This window comes from Botrytis byssoidea, assembly GCF_014898295.1.
Source record: "Botrytis byssoidea strain MUCL 94 chromosome Unknown BBYS_028, whole genome shotgun sequence".
NCBI classification, from domain to species: domain Eukaryota; kingdom Fungi; phylum Ascomycota; class Leotiomycetes; order Helotiales; family Sclerotiniaceae; genus Botrytis; species Botrytis byssoidea.
In genome coordinates this window covers 178,139-192,876 of record NW_024065869.1, presented here as the reverse complement: position 1 = coordinate 192,876, position 14,738 = coordinate 178,139, and the positions used below count along the sequence as shown (strand labels likewise).

Genomic DNA, 14,738 nt, shown 5'->3' with positions numbered 1-14,738 from the left:
TAATAGACCTTGGGATAAAATTCTTCTTGAACGCGCGTTACCAACTTGCTTCTCGGGTCCTAAATATCAGCCGCTACTAGCTAAATTGAGAGAGGAAGAGGGACTTTATGGATAATGGCTAAGTATGTTTCAACCAGAAGTGCTAATACTGACTCGCTAATGGTGGTATCAGAGCTGAATCATATATTTCTACGATCCCAACTCTCGATAACCGGTGCAAACCGATTGAAAATCTATCTCAATATCAAGTGGAGACTGATTGGTCCTCCAACCAATATGAATTAGCATTGTCAGCATGTGCGCCATCTCTGAGTGTATCCGATGTGGCACAATTGATTCAAGTAGCAAGCGTATTTTCTGAGAAACAGATCATTGAAATGTATGTTCATCATGATTCTTTATCAAGGAACTCCACTAATTGACGTCAGTTTCCTCCCAGCCATCAAACCTTGTCTGGATAAGCAACAAATGCTGTGCTCAATCTTGACGCATATCTCAAGAAGTCTTTTATCAAGCGAATGCACACCACAGCCACTTGATCTGGTGTTTAAAGAGATATTATCGACTAATATTGGTAGATTAGAGATAGTGAATGTCAGAGCCTGGCCGGACGATATTCCATCAGCAGAAGACGAAGCTGGTTACCATGCCAAATACCGACTAGCTAGAACGTGGCAACAGCGGAAGTACCGAAGTATAGCTCTCGTTATTTGTTGCGCTTACCAGAAAGAGATGTCCCTCGAGATCGAGCATCTCTTCAGAGGACTTTGCGACCAAGCTCAATCTGCGAAATGGGCTTCTTTTAATGACACATTTATGCCATTCCTCGAAGCTCTTGCTAATTCTTTACGCAAAGTTGTCCCGACCGCATTTAAAGCACCATTATTCAAGCAATTTTTTCAGACCATTGTCAGCTCGTATCTCATACGTCATCATGCAGAAAAACCTGTGAAACCCGTCGGATGGACTCGCGACATTCGAGGATGCAACTCGAACTGCAAAGATTGCAAATTACTAGACGAAGCTTTATTAGACCCTAAAAGACAAAAGCATGTGTTCCATTTGAATGCACAACGAAGACAGCATTTAGAATATCAAATTTCCTCGGATATACAAAATGGGCTCATCAAGACTTCTGTGGTGAAAGATCGTAGCCCCCATGGTTTGGTCGTGGAAAAGACTGGCGATGTTTTTGCCCACAAATTCCGCATTTGGTCCTTGGCGGCAAAAGAGTCAATGCTACGTATCGAAATGCTGGGTGGAGATGTGATAGAAATTTTGTCAGAGGAGCATGTCGAGACGCCATTACCTGGCATGGCAAATGCATCCGATGGTAATATTCAGCAGGCCAAGAACGACATCGCTACAATCATATCTAAACACCGAGCCACTTCAGAACTCCAAAAGTCTTCTTCATCCGACACTTTGACTTCCACCAGCGGTAATAGGACTGGTGGTATTGGGATGGGCGAGAAGAGAGGCTTCGCTTCAGATGTTTCTGCCACCAGTGGAAATTTTCTTTCTGATGAAACACAAGCAAAGCGACTTCCAGCATGGAATCAATGGCGAGAGCCTACCAAGTAACGACTTTTCTATTCGATTGTAAGTGTTGCTGGCATCAGGACGAATCACGGTTGAATACCCAGGACTCATAAGGAAATTCACATGCAAGACGACCAACGTTATGTCAATCTTAAAGGTGATGATTTCACGAGCCAATCTGGATAAATGACCCATCACACAAACGGCGTCCTCGTAATTTCTGATCAAAACCTAACTCTGGCGGGGACAATTTTAATTGGCCACATATCATATGTTAGTACAAGGAGGGTATAAAGTAAGATCACTTAGACATCGAATTTCGGCAGGAAGCGTAGTCTAAGGAATTAGCTAGCTCCATCGTGTAAGCTACGACGCAACTAAAATACTATACAAGGTCATGTCACCCAAAGAGAAAATGTTATAATAGAATAGATTCATTTATTGCCACTTAATATAGTCGTCAATGAGAGTTTCTGATGAATTCTCAGTCTACAGTAGGAAGTGGAGTGCCGATCAAAGTTGATTGAAATGTTTTGCTAGCATTGGTAGCGAGATTGATGGCATAGTTGCCAGTTTTAGAGTTGAAAACACAGAATGCTCTATCTCAACGATGGTATCCCATGCATGACTTGATCCAAGACAGAAAATCGATGATGGGAACATAGAAGTGACGATTACATTTCCTATCAGAAAGAGCAGTACTCAAGGGATGAAACTGGGAGAATCGTTGTAGAAAACCAGTGAACTTTCCACAAGTCAAGCAATGTAACTGGAATCACGAATCACAAAGTCATCTCATAGATTCACAGGTATCAGATTGGTTCAACAATAACTGCTTTTCAATTAAGATTAAAAATCACAAAAATGCCTCATCTGCCCATCTCCAATATAATGCAAACACAATCTTAGAGACGTGTTGCTGTCGAATCGAAATAACCCCCAAACCAAGCATGCAAGCCGCGATGAATAAAAAATAAAAATAAAGCCCAATGGTCCCGCAGACAAACGAAGAGACTGGTCGAGTATACTAATACTCAATCTACAAGACGTTGGCAATGGCGAAGACGGCGGCAAGGAATCCCCATGCGGAGATAGCAATGCTGGATCCAGCACCGGTGAATTGCTCAACACCGGAAGCGTCTCCGGTGGAGACTTCTGGGACGAACGACTCATCAGTGGCACCGACAATGCCGGAGGCATCGCTGGCGGCGACTGGAGTACCGGAGGCGGCGGGGTCGGCAGCGACGGCAGCGGCCTTGCTTCCGAACCATGATCCCCATCCATTGCTGTTGCTTCCGAAGTTGAGTCCCAAGTTCTTGTTCTATTTAATTTAGTAACGGTTTATCATGAGGGATCAAGGATATGGAATCTTAGTAATTGAGTGCACTTACGATGTTGGCATTAGCGTTGCCATTGATGTTAACATTCTCGTTCTTGTTGATGTTGGCCTATTGCGAATGATTTTTCAGTATAACAATAAGCTTTTTGTGAAATAGGGTGTTGAAGACGGAAAGGAAGTTAGAGAGCTGCGACTTTCTTACATTCAAGTTCTCGTTCTCATTCTCGTTCTCGTTTTCGTTCTCATTCTCATTGCCATTGAGGTTACCGTTGCCCTATGATATGATCAGTCGGTTTTGTTAAGCTTTTCACAGTAAATTGCAGAAAGTTGAGTGTTAATTCGAAGAGAATTCTTGGGTAGCAAAATTGAATATTCTTACGTTGCCATTTCCGTTTCCATTCCCGTTTCCGTTTCCGCTCTGATTGCCGTTTCCTTCTGGGCGTCCGCCTCCTGATGGACCGCCAGTTGCTGGGCCTCCAGTTGATGGGCCTCCAGTTGATGGGCCTCCAGTTGATGGGCCTCCAGTTGATGGACCGCCAGTTGCTGGGCCAGTTGCGCCACCTTCCTCTGCTGGAGCACCTCCAGTTGGTCCCTTTGGCTTGTGGGGAGATTGACCTGGTGGGCAAACACAGTTTCCATCAATGTCTTGATAGTTGGCACCAATTGCGGGGCCAGCATAGGAGACCGCTCCCCATGGACCTGCAGCAGATCCAGCACCGCCAGCAGCATTGATACCGACTTGAGTGGCATCAACAGATGCTGATGCAGCGGATTCTTCTGGCTTGGTGGGCTTTGGCTTTGGCTTCCATCCTCCTGCGGCGTTCTGTGCCTCGGGACCTCCCTCCTCGCTCTCTTCTCCTCCACGTTGTCGCTTCCATGGTCTCTTAGGAGGAGTAGTGTCAACGATATGGGTGAATGATGTACCACTGTCTGAGTTGGCACCTTGTTCCTCTATCACAATATCAGTTTTGGTTCAAAGCAGAAGAAAAAGGGATCCCTTACGACTGGTAGCAGCAGTCAAAGATGGCGCGTTAGTGCCATCATCTGGGTAACATTCGCAAACTGATTGTTGATTTGCTCCGGAGTTTGATGATCCGTAAGCTTCGGCGATTGTAGTCTCTTTTGATGGTGGTGGGGGGTTCCATCCTGCTGTTATTAGCACGTCGGATCATAAATTTCTCGCAATTAAAAACACTTACCACCTTGAGCACCATTGTTTCCACCTGGAGCACCATTGTTTCCAGCTGGAGCGCCGTTGTTTCCGCCTGGAGGGCCGTTGTTTCCAACATCAGTGCCCCCAGGTCCACGAATTGGTCCTCCTTGAGCAGCAGCGAGATGGGCCGTAGCCAAAAGAATTGAAAGAATTGTTTGGCTCTTCATGATGAAAAACTTTAATTTCAAGTAAGTGAATGTGGTATGTCTTGAAGACTATTTATTGTTTGGAAGAAAGAGTGTATACAAGTTGGTTCCTGATGTACGAGAAGAAGAAAAGATGGAATTGCATCGTGATTATATATTCAAAATCATCACTGTTGTGATCCAGATTCGAGCCTCATTGTTTAGGATCAAAGCTGTTAGGAATGAATGTCCGCCATGGGCGGAATATCAAACATGGGAATGTAGAATCAAAACAGTCTAAAAAATCTCGTGCTTGATGGCGAATTAACACAAGATAATGATTCATTGGACACTGTACCGAGGATTTCGGGATTTTCCTTCATTGGAGTGTCGATTTCGTTAGTAGTAGCATAACTGCCAAGATACAGCTAGGAGAAGAACGTGTGTTTTGGTTGAAGAATGCACTTGAACTCGCTAAAAACCAATCAAGATAGCCATGAAATCAAAACATAATCCATCCACATATCACAGTTTGTCAAAGAAGCACGCATCGTGGGAATATTCATGACGCCACACAGTTGAGGTATGAACTACCCCTTCAGCACGAGTTTTCATCTGGGAATGAAAACATACTTAGTGAATATGGGAAATTCCCAGATACAATTCCTCGAACCATATTCAATCTCTGATATTGGAGCCCTTCTAGAACTGTCCAGGGACGGGTATGGCGTGCTGAGTATGGCATTTTCTAAAAAATTGTATTGAAATTTTACAGATATGCGTCCGATATGCTCATGCAGTGATCGATAAGCAAGGTTTGGAAGTACATCTAAGCACTTGCTACCAGCAAGTTGCTAGTTACTTCGCAGTGTGGCTATCAACGTCCATATGTCAGATAAAAATTCACTTCAAAACGTCTCCCATGTAGAGGAACCATTACCGTGAATGTTATTCTCCATATTGATCACTCCAGAATGCAATTGAGGTGTTGAGAGAGAAATGGCTCAACTCGTATAGGCTGTTTTATTTAGTAATCTCAGAAACATATCCTCGGTAGAGACGCAACTTGCAGTGAATCTGGCGCCGACACTTGCCGGTCGTATAAAAGAGGTCCAAAAGTCAGAAGATGAATATTAGTACAATATAATTTAGATTCACTGCCAAACCCCTCTTTCAGCAGTCCTAATCTGCCCCCCGACCTCCAAGATGTTGACAACCTGTAACTTGCGACCTTCTTATCCTCGAACCACCATTAATAATATCAAATTGATCTGAACTTTGAACCATAGCATGATATCCGTCAAAATAAATTCTCAGTCCATACACAACTTTGAGTTCGTTCGCACAGAGCCAACAACTTCTCAAATCCTCTTCGAGATTCTCCTCCCTGATTGCGACAGTGCCATCTTAAAAATTACCGCCGAGGGAGTCTCAAATTTCATCTTCTACACATACGTCCTCTCATCTATTTATTTCCTCCACATTTTCCAACGACTTATCATCAACCACCACGGAGCCTTCTCCAATCAAATTCTCCCAATAATTGCGATTCAATTATCGAGTATTAACTATGTCGTAATTTACCTGCATTGTGTTTGGGACAATCTTTTTCGATACCTTTTCAACACTCTTCTCGGCCTACCGTATGGACCTTCATTCTTTTACCCCACTCCTCAACACTTGACAGAGGTCTTCCTACGCATTTCTATCTATCATCCGACATCTGAAGGCCTTGACTTCTGGACGAAACAACTTCTCCTTTTCGCCATTGAACTGGCTATACTAAGTATTTCTAACTGCATCATTCCGTGGTATGAAGTACAGCAAGAGCGATGGCGCATGTCAACGGATCACCTAGCAGACAAAGAGTTTCAAATTCAGGCCAAGGCAAATGAATGGGTTAAAGGAGAATGTCAAAATGGAGACCTGGATCATCGGTTATCTCACATATCTGAATCTCTAGAGTTGCGACTCGAAGATAATCATAGATTTGAAGGCAAAGATGATGAATACCAAGCACTTTGTTCGGACATCAGCGATGTTGTTGAAGACCTTGAAAACATCGTCTCGCAAACCGGAGACTCTAGTGTCAGCAGCGCTCATGACCTTGATACTTTATGGGGCTTGATAAAGAGGAGTAAATGGGGTTTTGAAAGTGAAGAAGGTGTCGAGGAAACACAAAGTGATGAAATCGACAAAGAAGAATGGAGCATCCTTGGGGAGAGTGCTGTTTTGGAACATCAAACGAGGGAAATATAAGCAGTTGATAATGATATTTTGAAGCAAAGTGGGGATTACTACAGCCATAAAAAATACTTATGGATCTAAGTTCAAAAAGTATCAAAAACATCACGAGAAGTAGCGCGCACAAAGGTGTTGTCAAATCAAAGAACGAACTATTATGCGACTATGACTTGATCGTACAAGTTGAGTGTTCCCATTTTGACTACTATGAGTTGAATGATGTAACTTGTGTTTAAGTAAAACTTTCTGATTCCCGCATATAGTCAGGATTTTAAACTTGATGACCAGACATAACATGATGCTATCAAAAGTAGCAATGATTTGTGAAGGGAAGTTCATTAGCAAGAAATAATTACTAGAATAGTAAAAAAGAAAAGCTAGAACAATTATACGATGAAGCAGAAGCATATGGAATATAAGGAAGATATACAAGTATCAAATAGTGGCAGTGACTGTTATTGATATCCTGTCGAACAGATACGATGTCCCTTTACAGGATAAGATCAGTATCCTAAACATTTACATTGACAATCAATAAGGACGAAAGCTCTCAGGCATTGTTCACCAGAAGGCACTTGCGATGAGATCTGTGGTCATGCTAAGAATGGAGAAGAGACAGCAGGACTCATAATACAGAACAAAGAAGCGAGCGGCGTTTCTAGCACTTTGCTGAAAATCATTCCAATTTGAAAATAAGGTTGTGATAGTCGATATAGGACATTTCGGGGAATTGAAAATGAAAGATCGAGTCTAGTAGAACTAAACTACTCAGACCTAAGTGACAGCTCTATTTAGGTGTCCCAGTCCGATTGCAAAGGCATAAAGAGTGACTATTATGGATGCCTCAATGCTGGAGATTATGCCCAGTAATGATTGATGAGTTGGCCCTCCTTACTAGTATCACAATTGGAGCTTTATCGCATAGAATTAGTAATAGAGCAAGAAACAAGGCTCCATTTGCGTCGGCTCAAGAAAATGCAATGCTAGAACATGATTCCGTTGCTTCAACAAATGCTAGAGATTCGAGATATCCGCTCAAGGTTCATAACATCCATGAATGGTTTCTTTGGTTGAAAAATATGTCTTACCAGTCCACCGGTCCCCCATCCTGAAATTGGTTTCTCAATCAAGATGGTAATCAAGATGACTGCGTCGCAGCTTCTTCATTGGATTCAGTGCTTGAAACTAACGACCATCGACAGCATCAGGTTAATCGAGCCTTCCCATTAAACTTTGAGCTCGTTCTCGATTTCAAAAGTCCCCCAAGATGGCCTTTAACGCAAACAAACATGCTACTGCCAAGTGGCTTTGGATTGCACAGCTTCTTCTAGCCTTCCTAGAGCGAAGATTGGCAAAAAACAGAGAGACTCGGGACCTTGCCGTTGCAGAGACAAAGATGTGGCCGATTATTATCCAGGGTCGGTATGTAAAAGAGCTTGAGGGTATGAAGAAGGAAGCTGTAGAACTGTAATATTGCATTTAAAACGACTGAGACGAAATCTGTAGAGGAAAGTACTTCCCAAGTGCGCTCTGAGAGGAAAATGGGTGAGAACAAGTGAATACTACACTACGTATTCTCTCTCATTTTGAGTCATCCTCATCGTTCCTGGTCGGCAAAAAATTGATTGGGTATATAAGCAAACATTTACCATTACCCAGAGAACATAGTTCCATTGTATCATCCGATTGAGATCTTCTTAGGTATAGTTGGAACAATTCACACAATTGATGCTGTGTTTTAGTGGTTCATCCAACCGTAGCACCCTCGAGACACCCTAATTGCTACCATACCCCACGGCTTTCTTCCGCGCTAAAAGCCCGGTCTAGCCTACCGAACCCCAAAGTCTGAACCTCCAAATCAATATCACAATCATTTCAAGCACTCTTGCGACAACAACCCAAAATCGCAATCATGGCACTCCAGCAAGAAGATATCAAAGCTCTCGAGCAGACTCGTCAACGTCTCTTACATTTGACTGCTAATATCGCATCTCTGAAAGCTGATTTTCAGAGAGGCGCACCTCTACCTGAATAGTTCGTACCTTCCCAAACTTTGTCGCATTCTGGATTGCGCATTCATTTTTACTAATTGATTGACAATAGCTCCTCTATAATGACATCCTCATCCATTCTAAGTACAAATATCCAATCTGTCACCGATCATCTCGCTGGCAATAGTGAACTTCTTTCTCGAATCGTTGCATTCCCCTCTACCAATTTCCCCGGCCGCACACAAGAAGGACTTCTCCTACAACTGCTGCGCAAAAAGTTAGAACCACAAGTAGAGACTTGGGTTGATGAGGGTCGCAATTTACAGATAGATGTTGCGGGGGGCGGGGAAAATATTGAAGAAACCTGGAAATGGGCGTCAGATTGGATTGGGCCAAGGATCAGAGAATATGCTTTAAATGAGGCTACCGATGAGTATACGTGGGAGGAGAGGGCGAGTGGTGATGTTGATAATGTCAATACAGGACTTAAGGATGAAGAAGATAGCGACGATGACGATGAAGATGAGGATGAGGATGATGATGATGAGGTTATGGGAGGTATGGGTAAACGTTTCGAGAAGAAAAAGGCAAAGGCACCAGAGAAGGGAGTTGCGAGGAAAGATGGAAGGGTGAGGACCAAAGAAGAAATATTGAGATTTGCTACCAGTGGGGTTATTTGAAGCTAAACCACCATGTGGGAAGAACGAATCAGACTGTATTGGCGCATCGCCGAGTATAGAGAGGTTCGAGCCTGTACCTTTGGTGGTACATTTTCACCGGCCATACGAAAGCAGAGTTCCACGCTCCAATGGATGAGTGTTACCAGGATGCCTCCGAAACCTAGTTGGTCGGTGTAGTCACCAGCATCATCATTCGATATTAGGAGATCGAATTACAGGTTCATTAGCTGGGGGCGGTGCTAAATCAAGATGGCCACATTGCTCCCCCAAGCTGCAGCAGAAGCAAGTGCAGACATATCTTTACAAGCTACTCGTATGAATGGCACTCTTTATAGAGTTCAAGGTCAATCAACCTACGATATAACTCCCAAACTGGTCCTACTTCCAATACTTGGTGCGTATAAATGTGTGAGTGTTTGCAGCAAGGTCAATGGTGATTCAAGAAAATGATTACATGGATGCTACAGTACCAGAGTTTATTACTTCTAGCCGTGAAATGCTCACTATCAACTCTCAGTTCCAAACCTCTCGCTAAAGTATCACAGCCTCCGTCTACCTCTCCTGTCCGCTCTGCCCCCGGCTTCATTGCTTCCTTTCCGGCATCGAATCTATACCCTAGAGCCTATATATTCTATACATATCTCCTACCACCCCTTCCTTGCCTTCGCGCTACCTTTTCCCACTAATATCTTGTAAAAAACCAGGTGACCAGTTACCAGAATTAGATTGAAGCTTGGGTTAAATGGGGGATCGAAGCACGAGAAAAGCCATGGATAACAGGAAATGACGATAGACAATAGAGTATTTATGATTAGTGTGGAGCGAAACATAAGCTCAGGATTGTCCTTGTGATTAGATGTGGAGCGGGGATTTTGAATTGGAGAGAAGGAAAGAAGAATGAGGGTTGGAGCCAACGAAATCTGTTCTGGAATACAATTCATTTCGAAAATGGAGACGATTGAAGGGATACAAAAGTTTCAAAGCATGGATTGGGTCGGATTGGGGAAGAAAAGGTCCGGATCTATCTTGATCTCGCCAAGAAGATCGTTTTAGCTATGCGGAAGAGGGGTTTCCGTATAATGATTTGGTAACAATAGATAATCTTAGCATGGAAAAAAACTAACGGAGGTATACATAGCATTAGCTTTGACAAATTCACAAATTGTGCAAAACTTAGATGACAATATTGGGATAATTAGATTAGATTCTATTATCTACTCATCCGCACAATAGATCATAAAGACTGCAACTGCACCATGCAGGAGTCGAAAACAGTAAAATATTGAAAAATCAAATGATTCCAGACACGGATCTAACCACGTCTACGTGTGCTAGGACTCTTGGCTGTGCTCTTTTGAGATTGAGTGGTAGTTGCAGCAGGAGAGGCTGCAACAGGAACCTTTTGCTTTCCACTTGATGACTTCTTGCTCTTGCTCTTCTTGCTCTTGGTCTTGCTGGGCGAGTTCCAGTAGTATACCATTTGGAGAGCTAGAATTGCGTTGAGTGCAAAACCAGCGATAAATCCGTAGAGGATAAGCTTGTCGTCTACTTCCTGGAGGGTGGTAAAGATTCTGGAAAGAGATCCAGCGAGATAGTTGAAGACCTAGAGATTAGAAGTTAGTATTTTGTTGTTTGTATGTAGATAAAGAGACAAATAGAAACTTACAGCGAAAGCGCTCAATTGTCCTGTTCCTCCCTCTTGCCAAACAGTCAAGATCTGCGGCAATTTACTTGCTACTCCCAAAACACCAGCTCCAGCTTGTAGGTATGCCAATTGTTGCATATCTAGCATGTTTCCGCTGAACAGCGTAACGGCACTTGCGGCCAATCCTGCCACGAAGAGAGCGGCGGTGCTAGCTCTTCCACTGTAGTTCAAAACTAAGACTGCAATAACTACATTCTGCACCATGATAAGAGCAGTCTCGCCATATGTGCTGAAAGGAAATTCTGATCGATAGTTGTAGGCGAGGGAAATGAGGTAGGCGGATGTTTCGAGAAGGTAGGAGAGGAAGGATATTCCATCGGACGATTTGGAAGAGAAAAGTTTGAGAAGTTGAGGAATCTTGACAATCGAAGAGGCTGCGATGATTCCTACTCCAAGACCCTTAGAGATACCGAGTTTGAGACATTCTGTGTGTGTTGGATCGATATCAAGGAGGAGTGTTTTGTAACATTTTTCGCCGATGAGAGATACTCCCAAATCTTTGATAGGCGCGGGGAGGTTATGGGTTATAGGTTGGAGAGCGGTACGCAGTTGATCCATGGTGAGGGTATTTCGCTTTGCTTTACAAAAATGGAAGAGTGCAGTGCAAGAACTTTCGAATGTTTTTACTTGGTGAGGTTTTGGTCAATATTTTTTTTTATGTTGAGACACGACGAGGCTGTCAAGTGGAAATTTAGTGGGAACAGTACTGAGCCGACAACGCTAAAATTGAGGTTGCAAAAGACCACCTTTCACAAATCCTTCAATCTTACAAATTCAATAGTAATTCATAACATAACACGAGCAGATGAGAATTACTTGGTAGGAAACTACATTCATGTAGGTACTGCCCAATAGAGGAAAGAGGGATGAAAAAATGAAGCGTTCTTACAAAAGCATTTGTTGTTAAATTCGTCAGACATTCAAGTTGAAAATGCAATGTATATCTGGAATTATATCGGGATAGCCAGATCTCGTAACCTATCAACCCACACAAGTCTTTTGTGCTTTTAGGGTCCAACCTATCAGGAAGTTATCTCAGCTCTACTACTTTCAAGACCAAGTGGACTTTACATCTCTCATTGTCTCAGTACGGTGTTGACTTTAGAAAGAGGAGCACAGGTCTTGGAACCACATTCCAAATTTTGACTTAGTCCTAATGCAATCTATTCCTTCTTCCTCTACTTTTAGCTACACTTCTCTGAATATTTCTTTTCACAAAATCTCTGACTCTGTTTCGGGAATGGCTCTTCATCTCAACTGTCTCTGCCCTCACTGCTCAATTACGGCACTGGAAGTTGCTCAAGAAACACCCATACTGTAGGATTTCTAAGTGCGGTTCATCCTCTTAGTAGACGATTTTCCTGAAAGCCATCCCATGGTCCTCTTGATTCGAGCGGGCGGCTGATTACAAATGTTGTGCTCCCAGAGGCAGGAACGATTCCATCTTTCAAGATAAACTTCGTCGAACACCTTCTTGATGCGTGATTCAAATATATACATGGCCCACGTTCCATAAAGCCAAGTTCTTGAGTATCTTACATAGTAGTGATTGCTCAACGAGACTTCTAACTCAGTTTGAATCGTTGTCCGAATTCTTGCATTTTTTGCCAGCCAGGGAGTGAAGAGTGAGAAGTAATGGCTTTGTGCATGGGAGGAATTCTGCCGTGCTTCATGCGACTCAAAGGTGCTCATGTGTTCATTAATTGACAGAAGTCGCATGTCAATGATGATTTCAAAGACATGCTGTCAATGATTTCATATCGTCCAGAACATTAGGCGAGTATCGAAAGAGAGAAAGACTTTACCAATTCATCATGCCCAACTTTATGCCATTTTCATAGACAAATACATTTATACTTGGTTTCCTCCCACGCTCAAATAACATGCCTCTAAAAATTCATACCAAAGCAACATTTCTACCAACTCCCTAGAAATAACGCAGACTCCAAACCCTTTTCCCCAATTCCCATTCCGCCATTCCCATCGTCGCTACCCCAATCACCACACCCCCACCCGTCATAGCCACCGCACTAAAAATCTGTGGTCTTAAATACCCATCTCCACCCCATCCTCCATTCAATATCACCCCGCTAACAGGCAATCCCGTGAAACAACCAATCGCAATTATACATTGAAATGTGCCGAATCTTTGACCCAACGTTTGAATCGTACCAGACTTTGCACAAGAAGGCATCATTAGAGAGATGAAGGCACCAGATAGAAAGCCATAAACTACAGCGAAGAAAATCAGGCCAACGTGAGAGGAATGGTATTTGAAGGGAATCCAGAGGGTGATGATTGATAAGCCTGTCAGTATACAGACGATGGTCATTGTGTTGAAGTATCCGATATTGTCGGCGAGGTGGCCAGGGAGAATACGGCGTGGTATGGAACCGGCGCTAGGAGGTCAGAATATTAGACATCAAGAAGGGAGTGGAGTCTTACTTGATCAAGGAGATTAGATAAATAGAGAGAGATCGAATGATACCCAGAGTCCCCACCTATTTTGCGGGTCTATTATGGAAGAATCAACAATGATCAGAGGGACGAAAAAGCACACACATAACGAGAAAAGCACCAGCAGTGTATAACGCAAACTTCGGGTTCTTGAAGAGGGTGAAATCAACCCATGTTAATTTTTTATTCTATTTCTTTTGGGGCATGCGCGCCCTAACAAGAAAGCAAGCACAAACTTGTAGGATGCCAATGAGAAGAGCGACATAGCGGACAGTGCTATAAAAGCCAACTTCATCTATGAGTTTGTTGACGAAGATTGGAAATATCACTCCCCCCAACACCAAAGTCAGAGAGAAAGAACCGCAAACGTAGTAATCAAATTTGTACCCAAACTACTTCCAGCAGTAACAATTCCGAGAGCTAAATCCCTCCTCTTTTCAAACCATTGTCCTGCACACAAAAATGCAGCTACAAAGATACCGCATGCCCCAAACCCGAACCCAAACACCTTGAGCCAGAATAATTTGATAGTATTTATGACACAATGAAGTCATACACAAAGAGAAGACACAAAGAGAAAACACAAAGAACGCTGCACGGTATCAAGACTGGAGTAAGACCATAAGTATCCAAGAGACGGCCAAACAACGGAGACAGAAGCCACATGAGACATAACTGGAGAGCGAAGATCCAGGAAATGGTAGATGGGGTATATTGACTGAGTTCGTGGAGTTGGTAGTACGTCTGAAACACTCCAATTCGGTATGCTTGCTATGAGCGGTATACTCAGGAACATATGCTTGGGATGTGAATAGGACATACGCGTTGAGAAACCCAAAGATGGAAAACATGCACATTGAGCAACCGATAACGCATAGCCAGCCTGCGAGACCTCCTTCGGGAGAGATGATGGGAGTTATAGGCTCACTTGGTTGTGGGTTGGAGCCAACACTTGCTTTCGTATCATCGAGCTTCTCGATCTTGTGATCTTGCAATGCCATTATAACTCATGTAGACCTGGAAATGAAGTTGGCCCGTCAATTTTATCGTGATCCTTATGTAGGTTCTTGACATTTTAGATGCTACAGGTACCCGAGTACATCTATATTCTCGCTTGAAGTATCATTGGATGGGTGGATGGAGTGAATATTGCGGAAGACTTTGATAATTCATAATGAAGGAAGTGGAGATGAGCAAAAACATCTGATGAGGAACCATTAATTGTATGATATCCTGTTAATTACCCAATTCTACCAATAACACCCTAAAGTATATATATAAGACGCTGTGAGTTGTTGCTGTGGTGTACCCCATGGCCTCTCAAAGAGTTTGAATAATTACGTGAGTTCCCGCGAAGAAACTCAAGGTTAATTCTCAAAAGCCGACTTTTAACAACAATTACATTTCCGGTTTAGCTCCGATGCATGACCCAAAAGAGAACA

At 43.0% G+C, this 14,738-nt stretch overlaps 7 protein-coding genes across 7 annotated transcripts; 4 read left to right on the top strand and 3 right to left on the bottom strand.

Annotated features, from left to right (window-relative positions):
• Positions 1–114: 114 nt before the first annotated feature.
• On the top strand, positions 115–1,953 carry EAE97_010493 (uncharacterized protein; the record flags this gene model as incomplete). Its single annotated transcript, XM_038881008.1, has 3 exons — positions 115–122; positions 173–379; positions 429–1,953. The coding sequence occupies 3 exons, from the start codon at positions 115–117 to the stop codon at positions 1,582–1,584; spliced, it is 1,371 nt and encodes a 456-aa protein (XP_038728126.1). The 3' UTR covers positions 1,585–1,953.
• A 466-nt stretch (positions 1,954–2,419) lies between these two features.
• On the bottom strand, positions 2,420–4,329 carry EAE97_010492 (uncharacterized protein). Its single transcript, XM_038881007.1, has 6 exons — positions 4,081–4,329; positions 3,884–4,027; positions 3,261–3,832; positions 3,084–3,155; positions 2,934–2,990; positions 2,420–2,863 (listed from the first exon to the last, which is right to left on the bottom strand). The coding sequence occupies exons 1-6, from the start codon at positions 4,259–4,261 to the stop codon at positions 2,582–2,584; spliced, it is 1,308 nt and encodes a 435-aa protein (XP_038728125.1). The 5' UTR covers positions 4,262–4,329; the 3' UTR covers positions 2,420–2,581.
• A 1,180-nt stretch (positions 4,330–5,509) lies between these two features.
• Positions 5,510–6,478, top strand: EAE97_010491 (uncharacterized protein; the record flags this gene model as incomplete). Its single annotated transcript, XM_038881006.1, has 1 exon — positions 5,510–6,478. One exon carries the CDS (start codon positions 5,510–5,512, stop codon positions 6,476–6,478), a length of 969 nt encoding a protein of 322 aa, XP_038728124.1.
• Positions 6,479–7,730: 1,252 nt separating this feature from the next.
• Positions 7,731–7,934, top strand: EAE97_010490 (uncharacterized protein; the record flags this gene model as incomplete). Its single annotated transcript, XM_038881005.1, has 1 exon — positions 7,731–7,934. One exon carries the CDS (start codon positions 7,731–7,733, stop codon positions 7,932–7,934), a length of 204 nt encoding a protein of 67 aa, XP_038728123.1.
• A 441-nt stretch (positions 7,935–8,375) lies between these two features.
• Positions 8,376–9,134, top strand: EAE97_010489 (uncharacterized protein; the record flags this gene model as incomplete). Its single annotated transcript, XM_038881004.1, has 2 exons — positions 8,376–8,497; positions 8,567–9,134. The coding sequence occupies 2 exons, from the start codon at positions 8,376–8,378 to the stop codon at positions 9,132–9,134; spliced, it is 690 nt and encodes a 229-aa protein (XP_038728122.1).
• Positions 9,135–10,221: 1,087 nt separating this feature from the next.
• EAE97_010488 (uncharacterized protein) lies at positions 10,222–11,397 on the bottom strand (the record flags this gene model as incomplete). Its single annotated transcript, XM_038881003.1, has 2 exons — positions 10,222–10,737; positions 10,801–11,397. 2 exons carry the CDS (start codon positions 11,395–11,397, stop codon positions 10,447–10,449), a joined length of 888 nt encoding a protein of 295 aa, XP_038728121.1. The 3' UTR covers positions 10,222–10,446.
• A 1,369-nt stretch (positions 11,398–12,766) lies between these two features.
• EAE97_010487 (uncharacterized protein) lies at positions 12,767–14,297 on the bottom strand (the record flags this gene model as incomplete). Its single annotated transcript, XM_038881002.1, has 2 exons — positions 12,767–13,238; positions 14,119–14,297. The coding sequence occupies 2 exons, from the start codon at positions 14,295–14,297 to the stop codon at positions 12,767–12,769; spliced, it is 651 nt and encodes a 216-aa protein (XP_038728120.1).
• Positions 14,298–14,738: the final 441 nt, after the last annotated feature.